The sequence below is a fragment of the Pipistrellus kuhlii genome, unplaced genomic scaffold (genome assembly GCF_014108245.1).
Source record: "Pipistrellus kuhlii isolate mPipKuh1 unplaced genomic scaffold, mPipKuh1.p scaffold_m20_p_4, whole genome shotgun sequence".
In the NCBI taxonomy this organism is placed as follows: Eukaryota; Metazoa; Chordata; class Mammalia; order Chiroptera; family Vespertilionidae; genus Pipistrellus; species Pipistrellus kuhlii.
Genome location: NW_023425540.1, coordinates 29645830 through 29660047, shown reverse-complemented (window position 1 = coordinate 29660047; position 14218 = coordinate 29645830). Strand labels below are relative to the sequence as shown.

General features: G+C 39.0%; 1 protein-coding gene across 4 annotated transcripts in view; it reads right to left on the bottom strand.

The window, feature by feature from the left end:
* The window catches only part of LOC118703145 (regulator of G protein signaling 7 binding protein), a 95648-nt gene that overhangs the window by 31979 nt on the left and 49451 nt on the right, over positions 1 to 14218 (bottom strand). For all 4 annotated transcript variants that reach the window (XM_045571492.1, XM_036409811.2, XM_036409807.2 and 1 more), the window contains one exon: positions 752 to 882. In XM_045571492.1, the coding sequence (XP_045427448.1) occupies positions 752 to 882 (131 nt within the window). The remainder of the gene's footprint in view (positions 1 to 751; positions 883 to 14218) is intronic.

Below are 14218 nucleotides of genomic sequence, written 5' to 3'. Positions count from 1 at the left end.
TCAGCCAATAGACTCCTTTTAGAGTTTAAGCCTGGTAATGAGATTTTCTATAATTAATATGCCTCCCTATTGTTTGTTGAGATTCTCCTACTTTTAAACCTTTGGGATACAATAGGTAATTTATCTTCTTGCAAACTAATTTATTTAGGGAAATACATAGCAGCAATCTTGGATAGCATTTACTAGCCTAGTAAGATCATTATATATTTTTGATGCCTATGTCAATTCTAATCAGTCATGCTCACAAGTGGTAAAATAATAAATTGAGAACTGTTTCTATCACAATTTCTGCTCAAGGTGATTAGTGTTTTTAGGCATTTAGAATTGATATTGATTTATTTTATTAATTTACTAGAGGCCCAATACATGAAGATTCGTGCAAGAATGGGCCTTCCTTCCTCTAGCTGCTGGCACCGCCTTTGCTCTGGTCTGGAGCTGCCTTTCCGCCTTCCCACACTGCCCAGAGGCACGGAGTGGCTTGGGTGGTGAGAAATGCCTCATATGCAAACTAACCTGCCATATTTGTTGGGATAATTTGCATACTCACTCCTGATTGGCTGGTGGGTGTTGAGAAGGTACAGACAATTTCCATCTTTCTTTTTTATTAGTATGGATATCAAATATTCCCTGAACATTTACATCCATTCTAATTGTGTGTGGATAGACATACAGTGCATGCAGGTACTTTGCAAAAGATGAGCTTCTGCTTAATATTTCTCAGGGTTTATGGCAATATATTAAATGTAGCTACCTTTTCGATGAAACTGAAGAGACCCCAGCAGACATACGGATTTTAGCATCTCTGTTGTGTACATTTCTAAGCAGCACTGCAGCTGGATATAAAGCCGACAGATTTCTGGATGGATCTCACCACCTTCCGGGCTGCAACACAATGAAAGAGAAAAGCTGTGAACATTCTCAGGATTTTACTCATCAGCCATTCGCCTTAGCTCTGAGAGGAAAAGGTGCTGAATAATGCTTCCTTAAATCTTTGAGTCTAAAATTTAGGACTTCCTGCTTTCAAACCAATGACCAATATCATAGTTCTTACATAAGTGTCTTTCTGACTAACAGCTTTTAATTTTTTCCCCCCTTCAGCAGCAGATTTCTGCTGGGAGCTGAAAATCATAACTGCTTTAAGTAATTGAAAATATCAGATATTTTCAACTTAAGTATTGGAACAAATTTCAAAATATATTTAAACCATAAAAATATCCTGGCTTGCAAGAAGAGATTAAAACCTCTTATTTTCAGAGAGACAAATGAAGAGCTAGTCAATTGGCAGTGGTGAGATTGTTCTTTAATATTAAGGCCCTAGCATAATATGATTAGAAGATACAAATTATCTTTATTGAAAGCTTTTGTTTCTGTCTAAAGGATGTTCCTTTATTGTTTGCTATGGTTAATTTGTGAGAGGCCAAAAGTTTTTAATGAAAAAATAAAATTTTTATGAAAAAAGAGAAAAGTAATAAAATTCTAATAATTATGCTTAACAATCTAGTGCTAACTAAATATTAAACTTAAGTTTTAAAATTTATTCTGTAGTCCTTGGGCCTTTCTCAATAAACTACGATAAAAATATAAATGTGAATATGATAGCTTTAGCTTGTTCAACTCAGTAGATAGAGCATTGGCCTGTGGATGTCCATACTGTATCCACTGGAAGCATGCAGGAGGCAGCCAATCAATGATTCTCTCTCATCATTGATATTTCTCTCTTTCTCTCCCTCTCCCTTACCCTCTGAAATCTAAAAAAATATATTTTAAAAAATAAATGTGAATATGATAAAACATGAGTGATTCACTTTTATTTTTTGATTAAGGAAAGAGGAGTTAGTTATCAATAAAGCTATTTTTTTTCTTAAATCCTCACCCAATAATATTTCCTCCATTGAATTTCAGAAAGAGTGGAAATGAGGGTGAGAAGTAGAAGAAAGAGAGAGAAGGGAGAGAGAAAAATATTGATGTGAGAGCGACACATCCATTGCTTGCTTCCTGCAAGCACTTAACTAGGCTGGAGTGAACCTGCAACCCAAGTGGTGCCCTAGACCAGAATTGAAACCAAGACCCTTTGGTGCTCAGGCTGACCAGGGCAAAACTCTTTCTTTTATATGCAGGTAAATTAACATGTGCTGAATAAAGTAAACTAAACAAAAAGGATAAAGTTTAGAGATAGATTTGAAATGAAAGAAGCTTACAAGTGAACTCTGTCCATTGTCCTAATGTGTTATTTTTATCTCTATCCCCATTCATTTAAAATGCATTGAAATCTGATGAAATAATGCAGTGTTTGGATTTGAATCCTTTGGAAAGTGGGTCAGTGGCAAAATGTCTGGGGTAATTATTAGGAGAAAAATTGAGGCTTCAATTTTTAAATTCTGGGTGTAAAAAGAATTTATATTTACATAGTGCTTTACAATGACAGTTTCCATTTTTAATACTTATTTAGTGGATGAGCCAGAGTATGTCTAACTTTGTGGCTTACATAACATAAGAAAATGCAGTCATCCTGTGTCTTTCCTGTGTCAGAAAGAACAAAGTGTCTCCAAAGAGCTTATATGCAAAATGTGGCTTTATCAGAAAAATAAAAGACTACATTACTTTCTCATTGGTGTCTCAGGGGACTAGCCCTAGGCCAGTGGTTGGCAAACTCATTAGTCAACAGAGCCAACTATCAACAACACAACGATTGAAATTTCTTTTGAGAGCCATATTTTTTAAACTTCTTCTAACGCCACTTCTTCAAAGTAGACTCTCCCAGGCTAAGGTATTTTGTGGAAGAGCCACACTCCAGGGGCCAAAGAGCCACATGTGGCTTGTGAGCCAAAGTTTGCCAACCACGGCTCTAGGCCAACATTGGAATCAAGCATGTTTCTGGTGAAAGTTTCCAGATTTTCTTTCAGAATGTCCCACCCTCAGGCTGGATCTCCATACTCCTCCGCCACACACATGAGGTCTCATTATTTCATAGCTTCTGAGCCTTTCAAAATGTCTGTCTGTGACCCATCCCTGCATGGCCCCCGCTAGACTCTGAAGGGATTATGGGCATTACTAGTTGGTGTAATCAAAAGTCGTGCTGCTGTATGTTACCTGCTGATACACAGACTTCGATAGAAGAATATGAAGGTAGTGTCTCATCCCTAAGGCAGGTTAGAGGGAAAATATTTTAAGACAGGTGGTTCGTTTCTGTGCTGCCTCATCGCCCCAATCCTAACTGCCTATTTTCACCTACGCATAACATTGGCCCTGGTGGCTCAGATGCAGATTTAAAAAACCACCTATAATAAATCTGTTGTATGCATTGTACATTTGATGAGTGGGACAGTTAGCAAGGACAGTATCATTCCAAGGGATGGAGTATTCTTATTTTCAAAGATATATGCGTAGTGGCTCAGTTCCAAAAATATGAAAACCTCATATAGAGATGACATTTAAAGTAATTTAAAGAAATGACTAGAGTTAAAATATTCTAGTCTTAACTTCAGAGCCAGTATGTTTTATTTATTATTTTGTAGCTAGAGGGAGAGAGAGATAAAGCAATGTATTAAGTGCTTCTGTAAAAGGCAAATGGAAATGGAGATTAAAATGCCTAATTCATAGCATTTCCTTGGGTGCCATCTCCCTAATGCCTCTGTAGCCAATGGCGATTCCAGGAACTATGGAACCATTTCACCCTTTGTAACGGTTACAGGAAGGAACTAAATAGGTGCCACTGGAAGTGAAATCTGCCCAACTAAAATTAATTGCTGCTAAAGTTGCATTACACATTTTCTAGTTAAAACCTTCATACATATAGTACTCGTGGATTATCCTTTGAGATGTTGGGAAAATTGAAATATATATATATATATATATATATATATATAGAGAGAGAGAGAGAGAGAGAGAGAGAGAGAGAGAGAGAGAGAGAGAAACTAGTTAAAGAGAAGTGGGAACATTATCTTTCATGTCAGTGATTCATGATCCCTTGACTGGGTTGCATTAGCCTCCAGACTTATATATTTTATTTCTCCCACTTGAGAGCATTCAGCTGTATTACTAATTACTAAAGGTTCATTAAAAGGCAAATTGTCAAATGGGTTATACTCTGTTTAATGTTATAAGCAGTGAACTGAAATACAGTTTTGAGAAGCATTAAGATCATTTAGGCTATTTTCATAACAAATGAGCAGGAGTCAGAGCATGGGGAATGGAGGAAAAGCCAAGAAAACAGCAATTTGAAAGCTTGAAACCTCTCAGGGATAAATGGTAAAGCCTAAGGAAACATTTACATTATCATAAAATTGTACCCGGCTGGTGGTGCTCAGTGAGTGAGCATCGACCCTTGAACCAGGGGTCACAGTTGGATTCCAGTCAAGGGCACATGCCTGGGTGTGGGCCCTCTCCACAGGAGGGGGCATGCAAGAGGCACTCAATGATTCTCTCTCATCACTGATGTTTCTATCTTTCTCTCTCTCCTTTCCTCAGTCTGAAATAATATTTTTAAAATAATGATTTAAGAAGGAAATGGCAGCAATTTTAACTCAGAGCTAACTTTACCACACATCACTTAGACTCAGTCTACAATGATTCATTCTTCTTAAAGTTTTAGGTCTGTGAGACATTCCTGAGGTGACTGATGCTCATTCAATTCAGACAAAATAAATGTTATCAATTAGTGACTAGGTTGTGATTATTTATTTTCTTATGAGCATAAGTCAAAAGCTAAACTATTATAATTTTGATTATGTTGAAGGCCTAAGTATTAATAGGAAAACACCCTAGAAATGAACATCAACAATCGTTCAGTGACTTAGAGCTCAAGTTGAATGCAAAAACATTTAAAATAACTGCCAAATAATGTATCTTTCAAATAACTCCTTAAAGATGAGAATTAGGATGTAATGTCTTTAATTAGCTGACTTAAGAAACCTGAACTTATATAGTAACAGGGGCACATGTGTATGGATATCGCATTAATCATTCTTTTTATGATAAAAGCACTTTCTATTGTGAATATTCTTATTTTGTAATTTCAAAAAAAAAAAAAAAAGACTGAAAAAGCCAACTATCAGTGATGATGTGCAGCAACAGACACTCTCATGCATTGCTGGTGGGGGTTAAAATGGTACAATTCCTTTGCAAATAGTTCTGGAAGTTTTTTATAAAAATAAACATACTCCTGTCCTATGAGCTGGCAATTCAGGTAATTACCCAAGAGAAATGAAAACATTCACAAAAAGATCTTTATAGGAGTATTCATAGTAGTTTTATTTAGAATAACCCCAAACTGGAAATAGGCCAGGTATCTGTCAAGAGGAAAGTGAAATCAGTATATTTCCACAATAGAGTGATACTGAAGAATTAAAAGGAAAAACTCCTGACATACAAAACAACACAGATGCAGCCCAAGAACATGACCTTCAGTGAGAAAAATCCCTTAACACAAAAGAGTAAATAAATTATAACACCATGTATATGAAGTTGTAGAACAGATAAAACTAATTAATAGTGACACATATTAGAATAGCGATGGGAAGGGGCATGAGGGGAGGGAACTTTCTGGGCTATGGGTAGATAGAGATTTGAGATACACGGCTGAATACATTTGGCAAAACTTGAATGGTACACGTAAGCTTGATATATTTGATTATAAGAAAATTGTACCTAAAAAGAGAATCGTAAGCAAGTATTGGCCTCTAGTTATAATATGCATGCTGAACTGTTCAGGAGTAAAGTTTACTGTGTCTGAAACATGATGTGAATTTCTGGTTGGATAGAGGGATGAAAAGACAGGTAGATATGTAGTAAAGCAAGTGAGATAAATGTTAATTGTAGAATCTAGGTGATGGGTATTTTCTTGATGTCCAAGGATTTTCATTCCCCCAACTAATTTAATGGCGTAAACTGAACAAAACAACTGAGAAACTTTATGGCTAGTGAAGTCAAATTTAGGAGAGAACACACTGGGGATTTCAGTTACAAAATGCCTTGGCCCTGTGTCTGCTTTTTTGCCTAATTTGCCAGACTTTGGTGTTCTGAGCAGCTACTAAAAGCTTTTTGGAAACCAGCAAAATGTTTGTAGTTTTGAAAGTCTGTCCCTAATGTAATGGTTTATATATTTAGTTGAAGGCAGCAAAACATAATAAAAGGGAAATGGGTTCTGGAGTCAGAAAACTTAGCGCTAAATATAGACCTGGCTGGTTAGAATTGTGATCTCAGAAAAGCCACTGTAACTTCTCCGGGACTCAGTTTCCCGAGCTGTTAAGTAGAAATAACAACTATTCAGGCTGAAGTACCTCAAGGCTGTTACTAGGATCAAATAGGACCATGTGTGGGAAAACGAGTACAGACTGTGAAGGACTGTTAGAGGTTGGCTGCAATCCATCTCAACTCATGAACGTTGTGTTTACTTAGCCTCATGCTTGTGTAAAGTCTCTAGTTTTAAAATTATCCGCTATCCTGTTACATGTTTTATGCGCTTACTGCTTCCACAGATGAACTTTGTTTAAATAAACATGCCATTAGGCTGAGGAAAATAGGTGTGACCCCATTGACAAGCATCAGCATTTCACAGATGTTAGTAAACATGTGGCGTTTGTTGCTACAGCAGCGATGGAAACCAGAACTCCTGTTGCAGCCAGTGTAACCCAGTTTGTCACTTTCCAGTCAGTCCTGTTGTTGGCCGTTGAACCAAATGGTAAGGAAAGATTCAGGAAGCCAAATGGGATGAGGAAAGGGATCATATCATTTGTTTTATTTTTCTGAGAAAATAACCAGGGAAGAAAGGGATTTAATGGTTTACCCAAGGATTTTTATCTCCAGGTTATCTCTTCTAATATTGCCTGTGGTTTCTTCCCAGATGGATTCCACTTAACCCGAATTCTGTGCCAAATTTAAGGACAGCCTCAGAATCTAGCCTTCAAGGTTTCCTTGAAGTAGACACTCCGGGAGTCAGTCCCCTGAGGGTATAGAACCCAGGGAGAGCCAGAGGCCAAAGAAGGCACACATGCTTGTGGATACGTGACCCAGTTATTATTTTGGGTTTCAGATTCACTCTTACAGGCAATTATAGGATCTATCGGAGTTCATAAACCCAGAACATATGCCAGATACCTACTAAATAACTATACTATTTGATATCAAAATAAGCAGTGCAATAAAAAGAGAAGCCTAGTTAATGAGAAGAAATGAAAAGAAGACATTTTTCTTCCTATGCTTCCATTTTTCTCATCATCATCTTTTAGTGAGTTTTTTTTTTTTTTTTTAATGAAAGTTGTATTTTAGGCGGAGACCTGTATTTTCTTCATAGAGAGTCATAGGAAGTTTTGTATTCCCAGGGTCACTGGAGAAATAATTGCAGTAAATCCCCTCACTTCACAGCACCTCCTTTCACGGGAACATATGGCTCTGTGATGTCCTCACCACTGAACACCAGTGGGGATCAAACTGCCCTGGAGCTATTCGAGTTGAGTCAGAAATGAAAGGATTTTCACAGGAAGGAGAAACTGAAGTGCCACTGAATTCCCTTTTGGTTGCTAACTGGAGCACCTTTATGCAAAGCAACTAGGTTCAAGGGGCCAGCACAGTTCATGGTTTAGGGCCATTTTATTTATGGCCCTCATTTCCCTGTTACTCTTGTTTTGTCCTCTGGCAGGATCTCTGACATGACCTCTGACATTTCCCCCTGACCCGGTTGGGAGAGAGTTGATAAATAATGGGTAGCATTACCAAGCAGCTTATTTATTTTCCATTTAAACAGTAAAAACTATATTTAAGCAGATTTTAAACACTTAAAAAAATCAATAGCCACCAGTTTCCTGACATTATGATACTTACAATGAAATAAGATAAAAAATATGACTATTGAGTTGTAAATCATCTTATTTATCTTAGAAGTTACGGACTAAGGCATTGCTGGAGAGAATTGGGACTGGGTAGTGATTTTATTGGCAATTCTGAGACTTTCTGGGAATTTCTCAGGGCATCAGAGGCTGACAGAGTTAACAAGCTGCACATCATGAATTCTTTTTCATGATACTTGAATCTCATGTCTATCGATCAGTAGGAAATGAACCTTTATATATAAGGCCCTATCTTTTCAATCTCCAAAATAAAATAGCTTCCTTACTCTGTCTTAGCCTCTTCCCTCATCTTTCTATCCTTTGGGCTTGAGGATGTCTTGGCCCTTCCATTTGTTGTTTGTTTTTTAATCCTCGCCTGAGGATATTTTTTCCATCGATTTTTAGAGAGTGAAAGGAGACAAGGAGAGGGAGACAGAGAAAGGGAAGAGAAACATCGATGTGAGAGAGACATATGGATTGGTTGCCTCCCATATGCACCCCAACCTGGTCAGAGACAGAACCTGCAACCCAGTGCCTTTGACCTGGAATTGAACCTGAGACCCTTTAGAGTGCGGGCCGATGCTCTAACTACTGAGCACACCAGCCAGTGCATTGGCCTTTCCATTTTTTTCTTCCCCTGATTCTCTCTGTGGTTTTCTCTTTATGATCTACTGTTTGGGGTCATATGGAGTCAGCAAACAGCTCGTTAGGTCCTGGTTACAGGGGTTGGGATTCTCACAGCTGGTAGACAGAGGCCTGTGGCTGAGAGAGTCTGAGTGTTGAATTCTTGAATCTCAGCTGAATTGACAATTGGCACATTAGGTTACATGGGTAGAACACAGTTCTTTCCCACTGACTATAGCTAGGATCAGTTGTGCTTAAATATGTATGTGTATGTGTGTGTGTGTGTGTGTGTGTGTGTGTGTATGTATTTATTTCATAGAAACATATAACTATCTGCTTCCAATTTTATTCTGGAAAATGATGGGGTTTTTTTGCATCTAAAATCAAGATTTTCAATCGTGGATGCTTATTATTTGTACCTGATGTCAATGATCTTTAAAGGTCAATTATTCAATTATCATGTGATACACTGCAAAGAATTCAACTCATTTATTTTCATTTTATTCAAAGTCTGGGTCATTAATTGCAGCATGCAGTTCATTCCTGCTTTTATCCACTGGGATTTTAGGCCTCAATATATTGAACTATTAGTTTAGCTAAATGGTATTTAGCCCTTCGTTCTTAATCATGTCATTAAGTCAGGTGCTGCTGTATTTCTCTTTAGCTGAAGCTGCAGGCTTCATCAATATTGCTGAAACAATGCCAGTTTTAAAACAACCCAAGAGAGCTGGGCAAATTGAATTTATTCAGTTTATACAAAAGAGAGTTTTTTATTAAAAAAAGAAGAAGAAATCTCCTCTCCTTTAACTATAACAGCACAAAATGCCAGTTAATACTTTAAAAATTAATTGTGACATATGAACTGCATAGGTATAGAATAACTAATTGTCAGACCCATCATAGTTGCAATGTTAGTCACCTCCTCTTACATGTGAGACTGTTATAGCGGTGACAAAAGACCAGGAGAATCCAAAATATGGCCAACACAGGTCTAAAATTCTATTTTTTTAGACTCACAGAAGTTTGTAGGCAGAAAGGCTCTTTGGGCAGGATTTAAGGTTAGGGCAGACAATGGCCTCTGTTTATCATACTAAGAGCAACAGCAAACATAGAGCTTCAGTGCCTCCAGGTTAGCACTCTGGTTCATTCTTTAGTTTATAAGGAAGACTCAGAAAAGATTTAGAACTTTTTTTTTTTGACTGCCTGATCTTGCCCCTAACTGCTCTCCCACTGATCTGATCTCTTCCCTGTTTGCTCCTCCACCAGCCTGATCGCGTCCCTAACTGCTTGGTCCCCCATGATGGCCTGATCTTGCCCCTAACTGCTCTCCCCTGCTGGCCTGATTTCCCCTAACCCCCTCTGCCTTGGCCTCCACCATTGTGACTTTGTCCAGAAGGACATTGGACATCCAGAAGACATCTGGTTGATCCGGTCTAATTAGCATATTACCCTTTTATTAGTATAGATAGGATTCTGTGGTATTATTCTGCCTTTTTATTGGCATGCGATGAAAATCTTTATTTTTATTTTTTTGCATAACTGAAAGGATGACACTTCATGCCAATATGGAAATGTGCATTTCTAGACAGATGTAAGAGCTATTTTCTACAAAAAGGCAAAAACCTTATGCAAACAGAACAAACCAGTATCTGTATACAAAAATATCATATTCTACCAGGAGCTTTTCCCACAGGACTATAAATTCCTCAAAGCCAGCAGGTTTATCTTGTTTATCTATAACCTGCAGCACTTAGCAGATTGTCTAGTACATAGTACGTGTTCAATTAATTGGTTCTCAGGGTGACTTTAAAGAGTAGTGCCTGCGAGATGTGAGGAGTTGGAAGGTCAGAGTTACATTTCATCATCACAGCTAGGTTTCTTAAGAGTTTGTTTCAGTCCTCTTTTGTAAATGGATTCTTTAAGTAATGCATATTAACAGACATTTTATTCAGAAAAGTAAAAGGAGAAAAGATGACTCACAAATACCAGAAGTATCCATTATTAAGCTTTTGATACATTTCTTTACAGATTAATATCCTCAAGAGCACGACCTTTTGTTCATTACTTCTGTTTCCCAAGCACTTAGCACAGCACAGTGTCTGACTCGCTGAAGGCTCTCAATCCATGGCTGTGGAAATGAATCAAACTGACCATTCAAGGTTGACCATGTGGCACATGCACTCTTCTTAAAGGGGCCAGGCTGGTCATTTCAGCAACTGTGAGTCTGACAGCAGGAGGCAGAGCCCACTTCCCTGCAGTTGTTCACATTTTCTCTACGAAGGAATAAATATTAACATAAAGACCACACCACAGCCTCTACAGCGAAGCCTAGGTGACCCAGTGTCAAACAGTCTGGGTTTATTATTTCCCAATTTCATCACTTATAATGTGTGACCTTTGGCAGATCTCTTAACCACTAAGTGCCTCAACTAATGAACTAAAATAAGGATAGCATTATGAAAAGTTTTAAATGAAATAATATATAGGAGCTATATGGCCGTAGCCAGCACAAATGAATGGCCAAGTGCTCCTGGGAGCTGTGTATATGATGTCTAGACATCCTTCTATCTTTGTCCCAGGCTTTCTTCTTACTTAATTACTAATTCACATGCACATAGTATTTACTGTGATTTCCTGCTGTCCACAAGGGTGAATTTGGAAAAGAGAAGAAAGTGTTACTTTTCCTGGAATCCTTTTGAGAGAGTTCATTGAAATTCCCAAGATTACCCCCATGGTGTTTTGATGATAACATATTGTAAAGCCTCCTTTAAGACAAATTAATTTGTTCTCCACAGTGATAGAAAACTTCCAGTCTTTTATTCCTTCCTTGGTGTGGTATCATTTTACTGCCATCAAGTTTTCAAGTGAATGGCTTCACCATGGAGAGCTGCACCTAATTTCTTCTTTCTTTGATAATGAAGTATAATGCACCATTAGGTGAAATGGAATGACAGGACTTTGTGCCTCTGCCAATTGTTCACGCAAAAGCAGAAACAGCTCTTCCAGGCAGACAGACATCTGGGCAGGAGGAGATAATGATGAACACACGTTTAGCTCAGTCTCGCACACAGAAGCATTCCTTTTGATTTCCATACTAGCATAAATTATGTAAGGTCATTAGTCCTTTGCTAAGGGGAAGAAAAAAAAGACTAATGAACTTATTGACAAAGGACTTGAGGGTAGAAACCTGCTTTATTATTTCTTGGCATTTGACTCAGCAGTAGCCAAATGGTATATAACAAACATTTGCTGAGAGTTTACTCTGTGCCAGACACCATGCTAAGTAAGCACTTACATCTCATTTAATTCTCACAATGAGTACATGAAGTCGTTACTGTCTTTATTCTTAATTTACAGATGGAAGGAAATGAGGCTTAAGAGAGGTTATGGAGCTTCCTCAATCACACAAATAGTAAACAGAATGATAAGACTTAAGCCTACATTTATGCTATCAACTGTTACATGAAGTTGCCACAATGTGCTCAGGAATGTTCTTATGTTTGTTCATGCATCCGATACACAGATATTGAGAGTATACTTTCTGTAAAATATTGTGCCAGGAATTAAATAAAAATTTCCTACTTTTTCTTTATTGAGCCCTTAAATTATTGTGGCTTGAAAATCAGCTCTACTCTTAGTTCCTTCATTTTTCTATTTGTAGGTGTACAATATTTTGTGCCTACCTCGGGGAAACACCTATAACAAGGGGAGCATAAGTGTATAAAACAGGAGGCACACCAGGCTAGCACAGGCTGGTATATCTGGGGTAATGAGGGGGAGATTGCTGGTAACCCTTCATCTAAGTAGAGCAATGAGAATGGGAAAGGGCATGGTAAGGATTGGATACAGAATCCTCTTTCTAGCTCTCTGTCCCTCTCTCTGCATGCCCAACAATGAGTGCACTGAGGGGAAGGGGAAGGTGGCATTGATGCTGTCCTTGGGACATTATTATTTTGTCTTTGCCCAAGAAAGAAGAGGCCATAGCATCCAGAATGCAATGCAGATTATTTTTTTATTTTTATTATTATTATTTTTTTTTACCACTTTACTAGGAATGGGAGAGTTCCCTGCACAAATAAAGAAACAAGCACTAAAATTTATTTGCAAAGCATTTCAGAAGTGAGTAGTGAAGTAAATATACAGGGATGGGCAAAAGTAAATTTACAGTTGTTTGTATGGAACAAAATATAGCAATCTTATCTAATAAAAGAGTAATATGCAAATAGACTGTACCTCCTCTACACCCACAAGCCAATTAGGAGTGAGTATACAAATTAACCCAACCAAGATGGCTGCAGTCACAGAGAAAGCAGGAGGTGTGGGTTTCCCCGGCAATGGAGGAAGCCAAGCTTTTTGCCTGCCCTGGCCTGTCTTGGCCTCCACTTAAAGCTACAAAGTTTCAATTATAAAAGATAAATAAACCTCAGATATCAAGGCCTCCACTTGAGTCACCAGGGGGGATGGCCAGCCTGAAAACCATCACAGGCCTCTTGCCCAGGCTGCCCCATGCCCCAAGGGAACCCCCACCCCGATCCAGGACACCCTTCAGGGCAAACCATATGGCCCCCACCTGTGCACTATCTACTCCTCTTATCTAATAAAAGAATAATAGGCAAATTGACCATCACTCCAACACACAAGATGACCGACCCTATGTGGACACAAGATGGCCACCACAAGATGGCCAGCAGGAGAGGACAGTTGGGAGATGATCAAGCCTTCAGGGGATGGCAGAGAAGGGAAGTTTGGGACAACTGGGCCTGCAGGGAAGGGCATTTGGGGTGGGGGGCACCCAGGCCTTCAGGAGAGAGCAGTTGAGGGGACCATGCCTGCAGGGAAGGGCAGTTAGGGGTGATCAGGCCTGCAGAGGAGGGCAGTTTGGGGGGGGGGTTCCCCAGGCCTGGAGAGGAGGGCAGTTAGGTGAGACCAGGCCTGCAGGGGAGGGTAGTTAGGGGCAATCAGGCTGGCAGAGGATCAGTTAGTATTAATCAGGCTGGCAGGGGAGTGGTTAGGGGGTAATCAGGCTGGCAGGCAGAAGTTGTTAGGGGCAATCAGGAAGGCAGGCAGGCGAGCAGTTGGGAGCCAGCAGTCTTGGATTGTGAGAGGGATGTCCAACTGCCTGTTTAAGCCTGATCTGTGAGAGGGATGTCCAACTACCTCGAAGGGTCCCAGATTGGAGAGGGTGCAGGCTGGGCTGAGGGACACACACCCCTGTGCACAAATTTCATGCACTGGGCCTCTAGTTAATAAATAACAACACAAGACTAAACTCTGTGTTTCACATACTCACAACTGTAAGCATACTTATGCAAACCCCTATATTAATGCAAAAAAATGACATTGTTATGTTAGTGACTAATGGCTCATAAGAATTTTTACATGTTAGACAGGTAGGCTTCAAACTCTGTTATTCCATGCATCCCCATCAAAAAAAATAAATACTGGTTGCATTTAAGGAGTACTAGCAGCACTCTTTAAATGCAACCAGTATTTGTCGATAACTTTTCCCATATATAATGATACTAACGCATTGAGTATATTAAAGTGTACAAAAAGAGGAATTAGAAAAAGAGACTCTAAACTACAAAGTTATAAGATTTTCTTTCAGATCGCCTTGAATGCATCACTTTGAAGCCCACAGGCTTAGGTTGGAGGTTCTCAAACTGTAATGTGCATTCGAGTCACTTGAAAGGCCTGTTAAACCACAATGTATCGCCGCATCCCCCGAGTTTCTCATTCAGTGGGTCTGGGCTGGGGCCTGACCTTCTGAT